This window comes from Lycium ferocissimum, chromosome 7 (assembly GCF_029784015.1).
Source record: "Lycium ferocissimum isolate CSIRO_LF1 chromosome 7, AGI_CSIRO_Lferr_CH_V1, whole genome shotgun sequence".
NCBI classification, from domain to species: Eukaryota; Viridiplantae; Streptophyta; class Magnoliopsida; order Solanales; family Solanaceae; genus Lycium; species Lycium ferocissimum.
Window position 1 is genome coordinate 15,485,057 of NC_081348.1, and position 11,029 is coordinate 15,496,085.

Below are 11,029 nucleotides of genomic sequence, written 5' to 3' on the forward strand. Positions count from 1 at the left end.
AATTTTAATCCTTTGCGTAATATTATATGGTGTTTTTAGGCAATGTTTGGAAAATAAGAAGCATTTTACTAAATTACCTCAATTAAATAGTACCAACTCAATATGATTTTTTGGTTATATAAAAATTCACTTATCTAAATAATGGGAAATTTAGTAAAAAAAAAAAAAAAAAAAACTATTAATACCTTCTCAATTATATATATAAAAAATTATTCGAATTAAATATAAAAGCTAAAATACCATATAATATGAACCGAAGGAAGTAAAGAGCAAGAAAAAGATCACAAAAAGTTATTACAATTCAATATACATCAATTACATAAGTCCATATAAAAATTTACTTAAGATAAAGAATGAATTCAAAAAATGAAATTAGGCAAAAGACAAAACAAAGCCACGTATACTATAAGATTAAATTTTTTGTGAGGACTACAAAAGCACCTATTCCCTCTTATATATAGTAGTAAAGTAATATATTCAAAACTCAAAAGAAAAGAAAAAGGATGAGTAATTGTTTCCCTATACTACTATTATTTTTGTTCTCTCCCTTTTCTCTTTTAACCAAACAAGTAGTAACATCTCGATTAAGTTTGATCTTGATCTCTGGGTAAGTGTAGTTTCTGATACAACGACTCTCATATTACAATCGCTATAAACTTACTGTACCAAATACTACTAAAAAATGCGATTTTTGTAAAACAAATAAGATATATTCAATAATTACATATATTCTAGAAAAAAAGAATTACTATTTAATAAGGATTTAAGTAAGATACACGGACAATGTAAATTTCTATTTTAACTATGATTGTAATTTAACATATATACATAGTAAGATAATAACCATTTTTACTAGTTAGCAATAATGTTTTATAAATTTTTATTACATACAATTACCTCATAAATGATAAGTATTTTGTTTTATAATTGGGATAATAGTCAAAATACCCCCCAACGTTTGACCAAAATGCCAACTACACACCGAACCTTTGCGGGGGTCCTATTACCCCCCTGGACAAATTTTTTTCGGTAGCAAAATGGCCCTTTTTCCGATGTGCGAAGCGCGAATACGCCGCGCGGCTGAGCGCGTGCCTTTAAAAATGCGTATCCGACTGTTTTTACGCCAACTAAGCCGCCACATATGATGCCAAGTAGATAAAATTTGAACTCCCTCCATTTTTAGGCTACTTCATCTTCATCTTTCACCCTATTTAATATCCATCCCCATTTTTGTTGTCAAAATAATATCCATTATAAACGAAAATCTCAGATCAAGAAAATCCACATATGATTCCGAACAACTTGTTAAAGAATAACTTTCCACCATAAAACGAAAATCAAGAAAAAAATGAAAAATGCGAAGAAAGAAAAAAGGAAAAATCTGGAAAAAAAATAAGGATGAAAAATCTAATCTTGTTAAAGAAAATACGATTGGAAGTTGCTTGTTTGGAGTTGCTACTTGTTGCTTGGTTGAGTTATTTAAGCACTAATTCTTTGAGTTGATTTGGGGAAAAAATTAAACTCCATTGCTAAGAATTTGGAGAAAAGCTATGAAGAACACTAAATGGGTTTCTCTAAATTCTAAATTATCTTGGGGAAAGACTTTGCCTTGAGACATTTTTTTTTTTTTTTTTTTTTTTTTTTTCAACTTTTCAACTTTTCACGCTTTTAGTTAAGGCATACTTTTTTTAGTTATGCCTTAATTAAAAGTATACCCCATAAGGCATAGTTCCTTAAGGAAAAATTTTGCCCCATAAGGCAAAACTAAATTATGCCTTGAGGAAAAGTTATGCCCCCTACGGCATAACTTTAGTTTTTCCTTAAGGAAGTTATGCCGGAGGGGCAGACTTTGCCTTGAGAATTTTTTTTTTTTTTTCAACTTTTAAAGGCACACTTTTAGTTAAGGCATACTTTTGGTTATGCCTTAATTAAAAGTATGCCCCATAAGGCATAGTTCCTTAAGAAAAAATTTTACCCCATAAGGCAAAACTAAATTATGCCTTGAGGAAAAGTTATGCCCCTCCGCATAACTTTAGTTTTTCCTTAAAGGAAGAGGTTATGCCGGAGGGAAGAGACTTTGCCTTGAGAATTTTTTTTTTTTTTTTTTTTTTAAACTTTTAAAGGCACACTTTTAGTTAAGGCATACTTTTGGTTATGCCTTAATTAAAAAAAAAATGCCCCATACAACATAGTTCCTTAAGAAAAAAATTTGCCCCATAAGGCAAAACTAAATTATGCCTTGAGGAAAAGTTATGCCCCCTCCGGCATAACTTTAGTTTTTCCTAAGGAAGTTATGCAGAGTGCGTACTTTGCCTTGAGAATTTTTTTTTTTTTTTTTTTTAACTTTTAAAGGCACACTTTTAGTTAAGGCATACTTTTGGTTATGCCTTAATTAAAAGTATGCCCCATAAGGCATAGTTCCTTAAGAAAAATTTTACCCCATAAGGCAAAACTAAATTATGCCTTGAGGAAAAGTTATGCCCCTCCGGCATAACTTTAGTTTTCCTTAAGGAAGTTATCTTGAGGGGGCGACTTTGCCTTGAGAATTTTTTTTTTTTTTTTTTTTTTTTTTTTAACTTTTAAAGGCACACTTTTAGTTAAGGCATACTTTTGGTTATGCCTTAATTAAAAGTATGCCCCATAAGGCATAGTTCCTTAAGAAAAATTTTTACCCCCATAAGGCAAAACTAAATTATACCTTGAGGAAAAGTTATGCCCCCTCGATAACTTTAGTTTTCCTTAAGGAAGTTATGCGGAGGGCGGACTTTATTGAGACATTTTTTTTTTTTTTTTTTTTTAAGGCATACTTTTGGTTATGCCTTAATTAAAAGTCCGCCCCATAAGGCATAATTCCTTAAGGAAAAGTTTTGCCCCATAAGGCAAAACTAAATTATGCCCCCTCATAGGCATAACTTTAGTTTTTCCTTAAGGAAGTTATCTTGGGAGGCGACTTGCTTGAGACTTTTTTTTTTTTTTTTTTTTTTAAACTTTTCAAGTCACACTTTTAGTTAAGGCATACTTTTAGTTAAGGCATACTTTTGGTTATGCCTTAATTAAAAAGTCCGCCCCATAAGGCATAGTTCCTTAAGGAAAAGTTTTGCTCCATAAGGCATAACTAAACTATGTCTTGAGGAAAAGTTATGCCCTCGGCATAACTTTAGTTTTTCCTTAAGGAAGTTATGCTTAGGAGGGGGCGGACAACTCCACCCCCCCCCGCTTGCGAAATTATTTCTTTATTTTATGCTTGAGCGGGGTTCGAACCCAAAACCTCGGTATCCAAGCTAAGGGCAAAACTTAAAGACCACAAATATGAAGGGCAAATTTAAAGACCGCAAATATGAGGGCAAAATTTAAAGACCACCCCAAAAGAAGGGCAATTACGCGAATTGCCCATTGTTTAATCAAATTAATGGATGAACTTTGTTCTATTTGGTGTTAGGAAGCTTCCTTTCACATTTGGGTTTGTTTGGATTAGATTTGAGCAAGTTGGTGTGATTTTTTTTTCAACTCCTAGTGAAGATGATGATGATGATGATGATAATGTTGATGAAGATGAAGGAGAATTGGGTATGGGTTTCAGATCCTTAATAAAAATGGAGTATGGAAAATTGAGAGATTTTTTTTTTTTTTTGAAGAAGAGTAGATGGATGGAGGAAGGGGAAATTAATAAAAAATGGGCAAAATTAAACACGTGGCACGTGGGCCGAGCGCGTGTGGACAACCGCCATTTAATATTTGGGGGTTAGCGTTAATCGCCACATCGCCAGAAAAGGGCCATTTTGCTACCGAAAAATTTGTCCAGGGGTAATAGGACCCATGAGGTTCGGTGTGTAGTTGGCATTTTGGTCAAACGTTGGGGGGTATTTTGACTATTATCTCTTTTATAATGTTAGTACGTAGAATTTACACTCATTCAAAATTCGTTTAAAACCAATGGGGTGATATTCCCCCACTTTCTAGATATTTGGAAAGGGGTCCTAAGAGAATATTACTACTACGACGTCGTTTGCGGGGATAGCTGTGAATAGTGTTTGATACTATTACCATCATATTTTGTTGACAACTAAACATGATAACGGATTATCTTATGAAACCTTTTGCTTTAACTAAGGAATGCCAATAGATAAAGAAACATACTACTTGCTACTTTTTTTTAATTTTTTATAATAAATAAATTAGCTCAGTTTGAGGCTACATTTTTCAGGACTTCTGGTGGGATTGGACTGACAAGAATCACTGGACATATTTCATTGTTGCTGGTTTAGTGGTGAGAGTTGTCGAGCTTTTCCTTTTCATTATTTTTTAAATTTTTTTTTTTTTTGATTGTGTTTGGAATACTGTATGACATCTTTATTTTATTCTTACTGGCTATAGTATCAAAATGCACATTCAACTTAAAAAGAAATAGCTTTGCTTGGACGGCTTACTTTAATACTGCTTAGAGCTATGTTATTACTTGCTCTCTGTTTATGTGCTTACTTCTATACTCTGGTAATATGGATTTGCTAAAATATGGTGACTGAGGACACTATATTAGTTTAAGTATAATTCAAGCATTAGGTTAAATTGTAGTACATACATCATAGGCGATATTGGAATCACTAAAACAGAGATTTTGTGGTTGCTCATTTATTACCAGTGTTTTTTCCAATTCTGAGAAATTTGTTTTACCAGGTTAAGAGTTGTTGGTACTGCATCAGTTTACTACTATCTTTGGTCTTAATATGTTTTGATTTTCCTCTTTTCTATTGCAATCTAGGAATAACTATGCAGAACTAAAAGTGCCATTATAGTTGTATATTTAACAGATCCTGTCAGCCTTAAGACGAAAAGTTAGATACATTAACAAGTCTACTGGAATCAACAAAGAAGTTTTCCCTTGCTTCTATTAATATTATACTTGGAAGAAATTCCTTAGTGAATTGGCTCTTTTTCTATATGATTCTGGGTAACTATAGGCAATGGTTTGAAATTGTGCATCCAGCAATACTTGAAGTGCACTTAATTTCTATATCGACCTTTTTAATGGCTTGAAGCAATCCCCACGATGTAAAAGAGTTCAATCAAAATATATGCTCTTTTATTTTATTTTATTTTATTACTGTTCCCAACTTTCTTGCAGCTGTTCAAAGTCTTCCTTATAGTAATGTGCTTATTGTTGATGGTGGAGCAGGTGCTTGACCAGATGCCTTTTGCGTTCTCTTAAGTTATTGAGTGCCCCCTGGATCTTGGACAAATTAAAGTGTTGAAAGAGTTCCTAAACAAAGCTTTGGCCATGCAATGGCTGAAATCATGTCTGGAACTTCCCTTTTCTCCAACCCACCACTATACGCTACTAGTACCACCACCAATTACAGCCATACCCCATCTCCAGACAGACTTACATTCTTGATAGAGAAATCAAAAAGCATCAGGCAGCTTGTACAGATTCATGCATTTCTTATTCGCCATGGCCTGGAGAGTGACCCAGTCTTGAATTTTAGGCTCCAACAATCATACTCTTCCCTTGGACACCTCAAACACTCTGTTTCTGTCTTTAAGCGTGTTCAGAATCCAACTGTGTTCTCTTACACCGCCATTATCCATAATCATGTGATAAATGATCTCTATGAACAAGCCTTTGTCTTATATATCCAAATGCTAACTCAAAATATTGAGCCTAATGCATTTACGTTTTCTTCCATCCTTAAAACTTGCCCACTTGAATCAGGGAAAGCCCTTCATTCTCAAGCCTTAAAACTGGGGTATGAATCTGACACATACGTTCGAACTGCTCTTGTGGATGGCTATGCAAGAGGCAGTGATATTGTCTCAGCTCGCAAGCTCTTTGACACTATGCCCGAAAGGTCTTTGGTGTCTTTGACAGCAATGATTACTGGATATGCAAAGAATGGGCATATCCAAGAAGCAAAAGTGTTGTTTGATGGGATGGAAGGCAGGGATGTTGTTTGTTGGAATGCCATGATTGATGGGTATAGCCAACATGGCAGGCCTAATGAAGCTTTGGTTCTTTTTAGGCAGATGTTACTGTCAAAAGTGAAACCTAATGAAGTAACTGTGGTGGCAGCTCTTTCTGCTTGTGCGCAAATGGGAGTACTGGAATCAGGTCGGTGGATTCATGCTTATGTGAAAAGTAACAGAATTCAAGTAAATAAACATGTAGGTACTGCTTTCATTGACATGTATAGCAAGTCTGGGAGTTTAGAGGATGCAAGAATGGTGTTTGATCAGATGAGAGATAAGGATGTCATAACGTGGAATTCGATGATTGTAGGATATGCAATGCACGGATTTAGCCTTGAAGCTTTGCAGCTGTTCAATGAGATGTGTAAGTTGGGTCTCCATCCTACTGATATAACATTTATTGGCATTTTAAGTGCGTGTGCTAATGCCGGATTGGTCTCTGAAGGGTGGGATTATTTTCACTTAATGGAGAAGTATCGGATTGAGCCAAAGATTGAACACTATGGTTGCATGGTGAATCTTCTTGGACGAGCTGGACAGCTAGAAGAAGCTTATGAATTTGTTAAAAGAATGAAGATTGATTCTGATCATATTTTATGGGGAACATTACTAACTGCTTGTAGGATTCATGGGGACATAAGGCTTGCAGAGAAAATTATGGAGTTCCTAGTCGAACAGGATCTTGCTACTTCAGGAACTTATGTTCTGCTATCCAATATATATGCTGCTGCTGGCAATTGGGATGAGGTGGCAAAGGTTAGGGCATTGATGAAGAGAAGCGGGGTTGACAAGGAACCTGGTTGTAGTTCCATTGAGGTAAATCATAAAGTGCATGAGTTCCTTGCGGGTGACATGAAGCATCCTAAAAGCAAAGAAATCTACAGAATGCTGGAGCAGATGAACAAGTGGCTCGAGGCTCATGGTCACTTGCCGCAGACTGATATAGTCTTGCATAATCTTGGGGAAGTTGAGAAGCAGAAATCACTTGCTGTTCATAGTGAAAGGTTAGCCATTGCTTATGGGCTAATTAGTACTCAGGCAGGAACTACAATCAAGATTGTCAAGAATCTACGTGTTTGTCCAGATTGTCATGCTGTCACCAAGCTCATTTCAAAAATCACAGGACGTAAAATCATTGTGAGGGACCGGAATCGCTTTCATCATTTTGTGGATGGTTCATGTTCTTGTGGTGATTTCTGGTAGAATTATTAGCTTATATTAACAAAGGGGCAGGTTTCCTGTAAAGCTCTCTTTTTTGGTTTTGTAAATTTCTTTTGCTGTTTTGGATGCAAATTTCCTTTTCACCTTTTGGGAAGTATTTGGCTTCTGTTTGTGTTGTAACATAATTGAAGAATGGGAAAAAGAGGAGAACCTTTCATCATTCCTCTTATTTTAATGAAAGCGTCAATATGGATACAAAGTCTCTATTATCTGTTCAATTTCACTTATTCTGAGTAATTTGTAGACATGCAAGTCATCCTCTCCCATCTTTTTGTGGATAATTGTTCTAATTGTTTATCTTACCACCATCTTTGTAGTAAAGGAGTTTGAGAATTTTTCTTCTTTGAATATTGTTCCACGTGAGATTGAGTGATTCGACTTATGGCTACCTGTTTATATGCCTTCTTCTGCCTAAATTACTTAAGCTAGTGCCTTTTGTCTCTCCCGAATTAATTGTCACGTTTCTTTGAAATTTCTATTGCATTTTGTTGAGTCTTTACTAGCTAATTTATTTTCAAATAAGTGCCTTTAGGAGTAGTCATTTGTTATTGGAATCCCCCGATATATTATTCTCTTATTTTCTTGTCCCATTTTATAACAAGGATCAGTCATTTTTCTTGTTAATTAGATGAATGCCTCCTATTGATTTATAGCTGGTATATGTGGAAACTGGAAAGAGAGTTATGGTACTTAACCTGCTGTTTATGGAGTATGATGTACAGAGCTTTCCAAGAATTGCATTGCACCACGGTGCCTCTCGTAGCTTGATGACATCCTCATACAGTGTTATGCTCAACCAGGAGCTTATATAGTTGAAACTGACTAATGTTTGGCTATAAGCTCCAACGAAAGAGCCGAAGGTGAGGTTTCATCACCATCTCTTCCCAGATCTTAGTAAGACTAGTGCTAAGTGCTTGAAATACCAGTCTGTGGAAGATGCAACAACTTTAAGGACACTTTGAGCATTATCTGCTTCACTGGAAAGCTGCAAAACTGGTGAGTAATGCTTGGCCACGTTCTTTCATTGAGGTTATGTACAGAAATTTTGTAGATTTCATCCATAGCCCCTTTGTCAATATACTGATGGTAAATCAGCTGCTATCTTATCATATTTTCCAGTGCACTAGGGTGCAACATATGGAAGAAACAAGCGTTTCAATGACTCTGCCTTTCAAAATTTTCCCCACTTCATCTCTCCACTACTGCATATCATGTCGCCTGTCTGTAATTAGAAATGAGAAATATTTTTCTAATGACATAACTTTTCATTTCATCTGGAAATAAATAAATCATATTTCTCTCAATATTGTCTTTGTAAATTGATTCAAAAGTGTTCCATTATACAGTAGGAAAGTTACTAAAGACAGATAGCTCTCAGGTAGAGTATTAGAACTGAAAGATCCATTAGCTAGATAATGATATATTGGTTCTAAGACATCCATGTTCCACTTTTTGCCTGGGGAATAAGGAAACTAGAAGGAAGATTGTAGTTTTAAATGGCCATAATATGGTGTTGTTGACCAGTGAGCCACACCTCATGGTTGTTACAAGGTGTGTAGGGTCGGAACATCTAAAGATGGGTTAGTAGGGAATAGGGATCGATGTTTCGGCTAGCTACTAGAGCTAATGGGGCAACAAGTGCCTGAACTATTTAGTATTTGCAAGAGTTTAACATCTTCTAAAATTGTGATTTTGAGGCAGTTTGTTCCTCCAGATTCTAGTTACACCAAACTCAGCAACCCTTTTGGCCACTGGCATCCAAATAAGTTGCTGGAAATTTACGTTCACCTCACATGGCAAGTTTGTAAGTGTTTCTACAACCAAGAACAGGATTTGGCACATTCTGAGCATTTACTCCAGTCTTTTGAGGTAACATTTATGAGGAACCCAAAACCCTTCCTATGGGCCAATTTGTTCTTCCCTTTATTTTTCTTTTTTCTTTTTTCACTTGCGTCCTTTGGAATGTGTTATCACTTGTGAGACTCTTAGGAGTCAGATTGGTTGATGGATTATGCAGAAATTATTTGTGTAGAGATTCATAATAAGGAAATTATTATATGAGTTACTAATGAATAATAATGCTAATCATGCTTTCTTTTAATTCTTTAATCCCTTTATAGATTTTCTATTAGCGTTATTCATGTTTTGTTTACATGCACAATTCGTTCTATTTTAGTAGATCCTTTGGATAATCTTACTCGTGATTTATGTAATGATACTTAGTCTAAACACGCAAATCGTGTGAGATCTGGATGAGCCTAACAAGTTTCTACCAAATTAATGGAAAGATCTTCTAAAGGAAACCAAATCACGAAGAGGAATAGTATCTATTTTACCTATATACACCTTTTCTTTTTATATGTGTTTCTTACGGATATTGATTTAGTTCTTCTATTATATAGCAATAGATGAAACTTGTAAGAATAAAAAAAAAAAATGACAGGTGAAACTTGTAGCAAATAGCAACAGATATTTGCGAAGTCGAGTCCTCGTGATGTTTTTGAAGCATATTTGAAGCAATTCCAAGAGGACTTTTTCAATTTTCTAAGGTTTAGAGGCCAAGAAATTAAACCTGGTGGGGTTATGATATTAGCATATCTTGGCAGAAGTACACCAAATCCCTTTATCAAAGACGCCATTGAAATCTTAGCAATGCTGGCTGAAATACTGTTGCAAATGGCAACTGAGGTAAGTAAAGTTCTAACTCATAAAATCATAGAGTTTTGACATTTATCATTTATGTTATGTTTTTGGTTGGATGCTTGAAGAGGGAGGTTTGGGGCCTGAAAGTTGTTTTGTGCGCGACCTATAAAGTCACGGTTTCGAGTCGTGGACTCTTTTTTTTTTTTTGGGGGTTCGATGCTTAAATTCGAGGCACGTGCGTCTCGTATCAATTCAACTCATCAAGTTTCGTCAACCTCTCGCTTCGGCTCACTTGCTTAATTTTTTTTTTGTTTTTTGTTTTTTGTTTTTTAAAGGTTTAAGGAAGAAAAAAAGGGAAAATTATGGTCCCCGCGGGGGGGGGGGGGGGGTGTAAACCTTAGAACCAAGTTACACGTTTGAGAAGGTGTTAGTAAATACACTATCCGTTATAGGTTGTCTAAGGGTTTTCCAAAAGGATTTACAATTTCACAATTCAGTCCACTCATTACCTTAAAAAATTTAAGTTGCCTTCTCGTATTCTTTCACATTGCTACTGCTAATATTGTGCCATTAATTTCATGAGATTTTAGGGGCTTGTGTAGGAGGCTAAGGTTGATTCTTTTAATTTCCCAACATATTTTCCATACAAGGAAGAAGTAGTGACCATTATTCAAGCAGAAGGATCCTTCAATCTTGAAAAGCTAGAAATTTTTGAAGTCAATTGGGATGGCACTGCCGACAACGATAATGATTGTGATTTTAGCAATAGTCACACAATTATCACAAATAGCGTAAGAGCTTTCTCAGGGCCTATGCTTGCAAATCATTTTGGTACGTCGATTTTGGATGAACTATTTGAAAGGTATGAAAAACATGTCGCAAGGCGTTTGACCAAAGCAAATAGCTAGTTCTTGAGTCATGTTTTTGCTTTGACGAGGAAGTAAGAAGCTTATAATCTAGTGGTATTAGTAGAAGTTTTTCATATAATAGGTGTGAGTTTATTTCTTCTTGTCTATATTCCCTCCTCTTATCCAGTAATAATGTAATAGAAAAATAAATAAATGTAAGAGGCCAAGATGAGAAAATCTTCAAAGAAGTGACTTTATGAAAATGTTAGTCAGTTATTGTATATATAAACGGATTCAAGATTTGAAATTTATGAGTTTCTACTTGTTTGCAACAAACTTCAATATTCGGAAAT

General features: G+C 35.2%; 2 protein-coding genes across 4 annotated transcripts; both read left to right on the top strand.

Annotated features, from left to right (window-relative positions):
• Positions 1 to 4,078: 4,078 nt before the first annotated feature.
• On the top strand, positions 4,079 to 7,384 carry LOC132063515 (pentatricopeptide repeat-containing protein ELI1, chloroplastic). Of its 3 annotated transcripts, XM_059456082.1 has the most exons (3): positions 4,079 to 4,267; positions 5,174 to 6,328; positions 6,410 to 7,384. In XM_059456082.1, exons 2-3 carry the CDS (start codon positions 5,281 to 5,283, stop codon positions 7,165 to 7,167), a joined length of 1,806 nt encoding a protein of 601 aa, XP_059312065.1. In that variant the 5' UTR covers positions 4,079 to 4,267; positions 5,174 to 5,280; the 3' UTR covers positions 7,168 to 7,384. The 3 variants fall into 3 exon arrangements, with proteins under 3 accessions (XP_059312065.1, XP_059312064.1, XP_059312063.1); XM_059456081.1 differs by having other exon boundaries at positions 4,080 to 4,267; positions 5,123 to 7,384; XM_059456080.1 differs by having other exon boundaries at positions 4,080 to 4,267; positions 5,174 to 7,384.
• A 1,427-nt stretch (positions 7,385 to 8,811) lies between these two features.
• Positions 8,812 to 10,736, top strand: LOC132061953 (benzoate carboxyl methyltransferase-like). Its single transcript, XM_059454625.1, has 3 exons — positions 8,812 to 9,054; positions 9,655 to 9,873; positions 10,431 to 10,736. Exons 1-3 carry the CDS (start codon positions 8,812 to 8,814, stop codon positions 10,734 to 10,736), a joined length of 768 nt encoding a protein of 255 aa, XP_059310608.1.
• Positions 10,737 to 11,029: the final 293 nt, after the last annotated feature.

What these genes read in the sequence shown, in the direction of transcription:
- LOC132061953 (XM_059454625.1), top strand. Translation starts at nt 8,812, where the DNA reads ATGGGGCAACAAGTGCCTGAACTATTTAGTATTTGCAAGAGTTTAACA. An exon ending in ATTTACTCCAGTCTTTTGAG is followed by an intron (nt 9,055 to 9,654) that starts GTAACATTTATG and finishes AAATAGCAACAG; the next exon opens with ATATTTGCGAAGTCGAGTCC. An exon ending in TGTTGCAAATGGCAACTGAG is followed by an intron (nt 9,874 to 10,430) that starts GTAAGTAAAGTT and finishes GGGCTTGTGTAG; the next exon opens with GAGGCTAAGGTTGATTCTTT.
- LOC132063515 (XM_059456081.1), top strand. Translation starts at nt 5,281, where the DNA reads ATGGCTGAAATCATGTCTGGAACTTCCCTTTTCTCCAACCCACCACTA.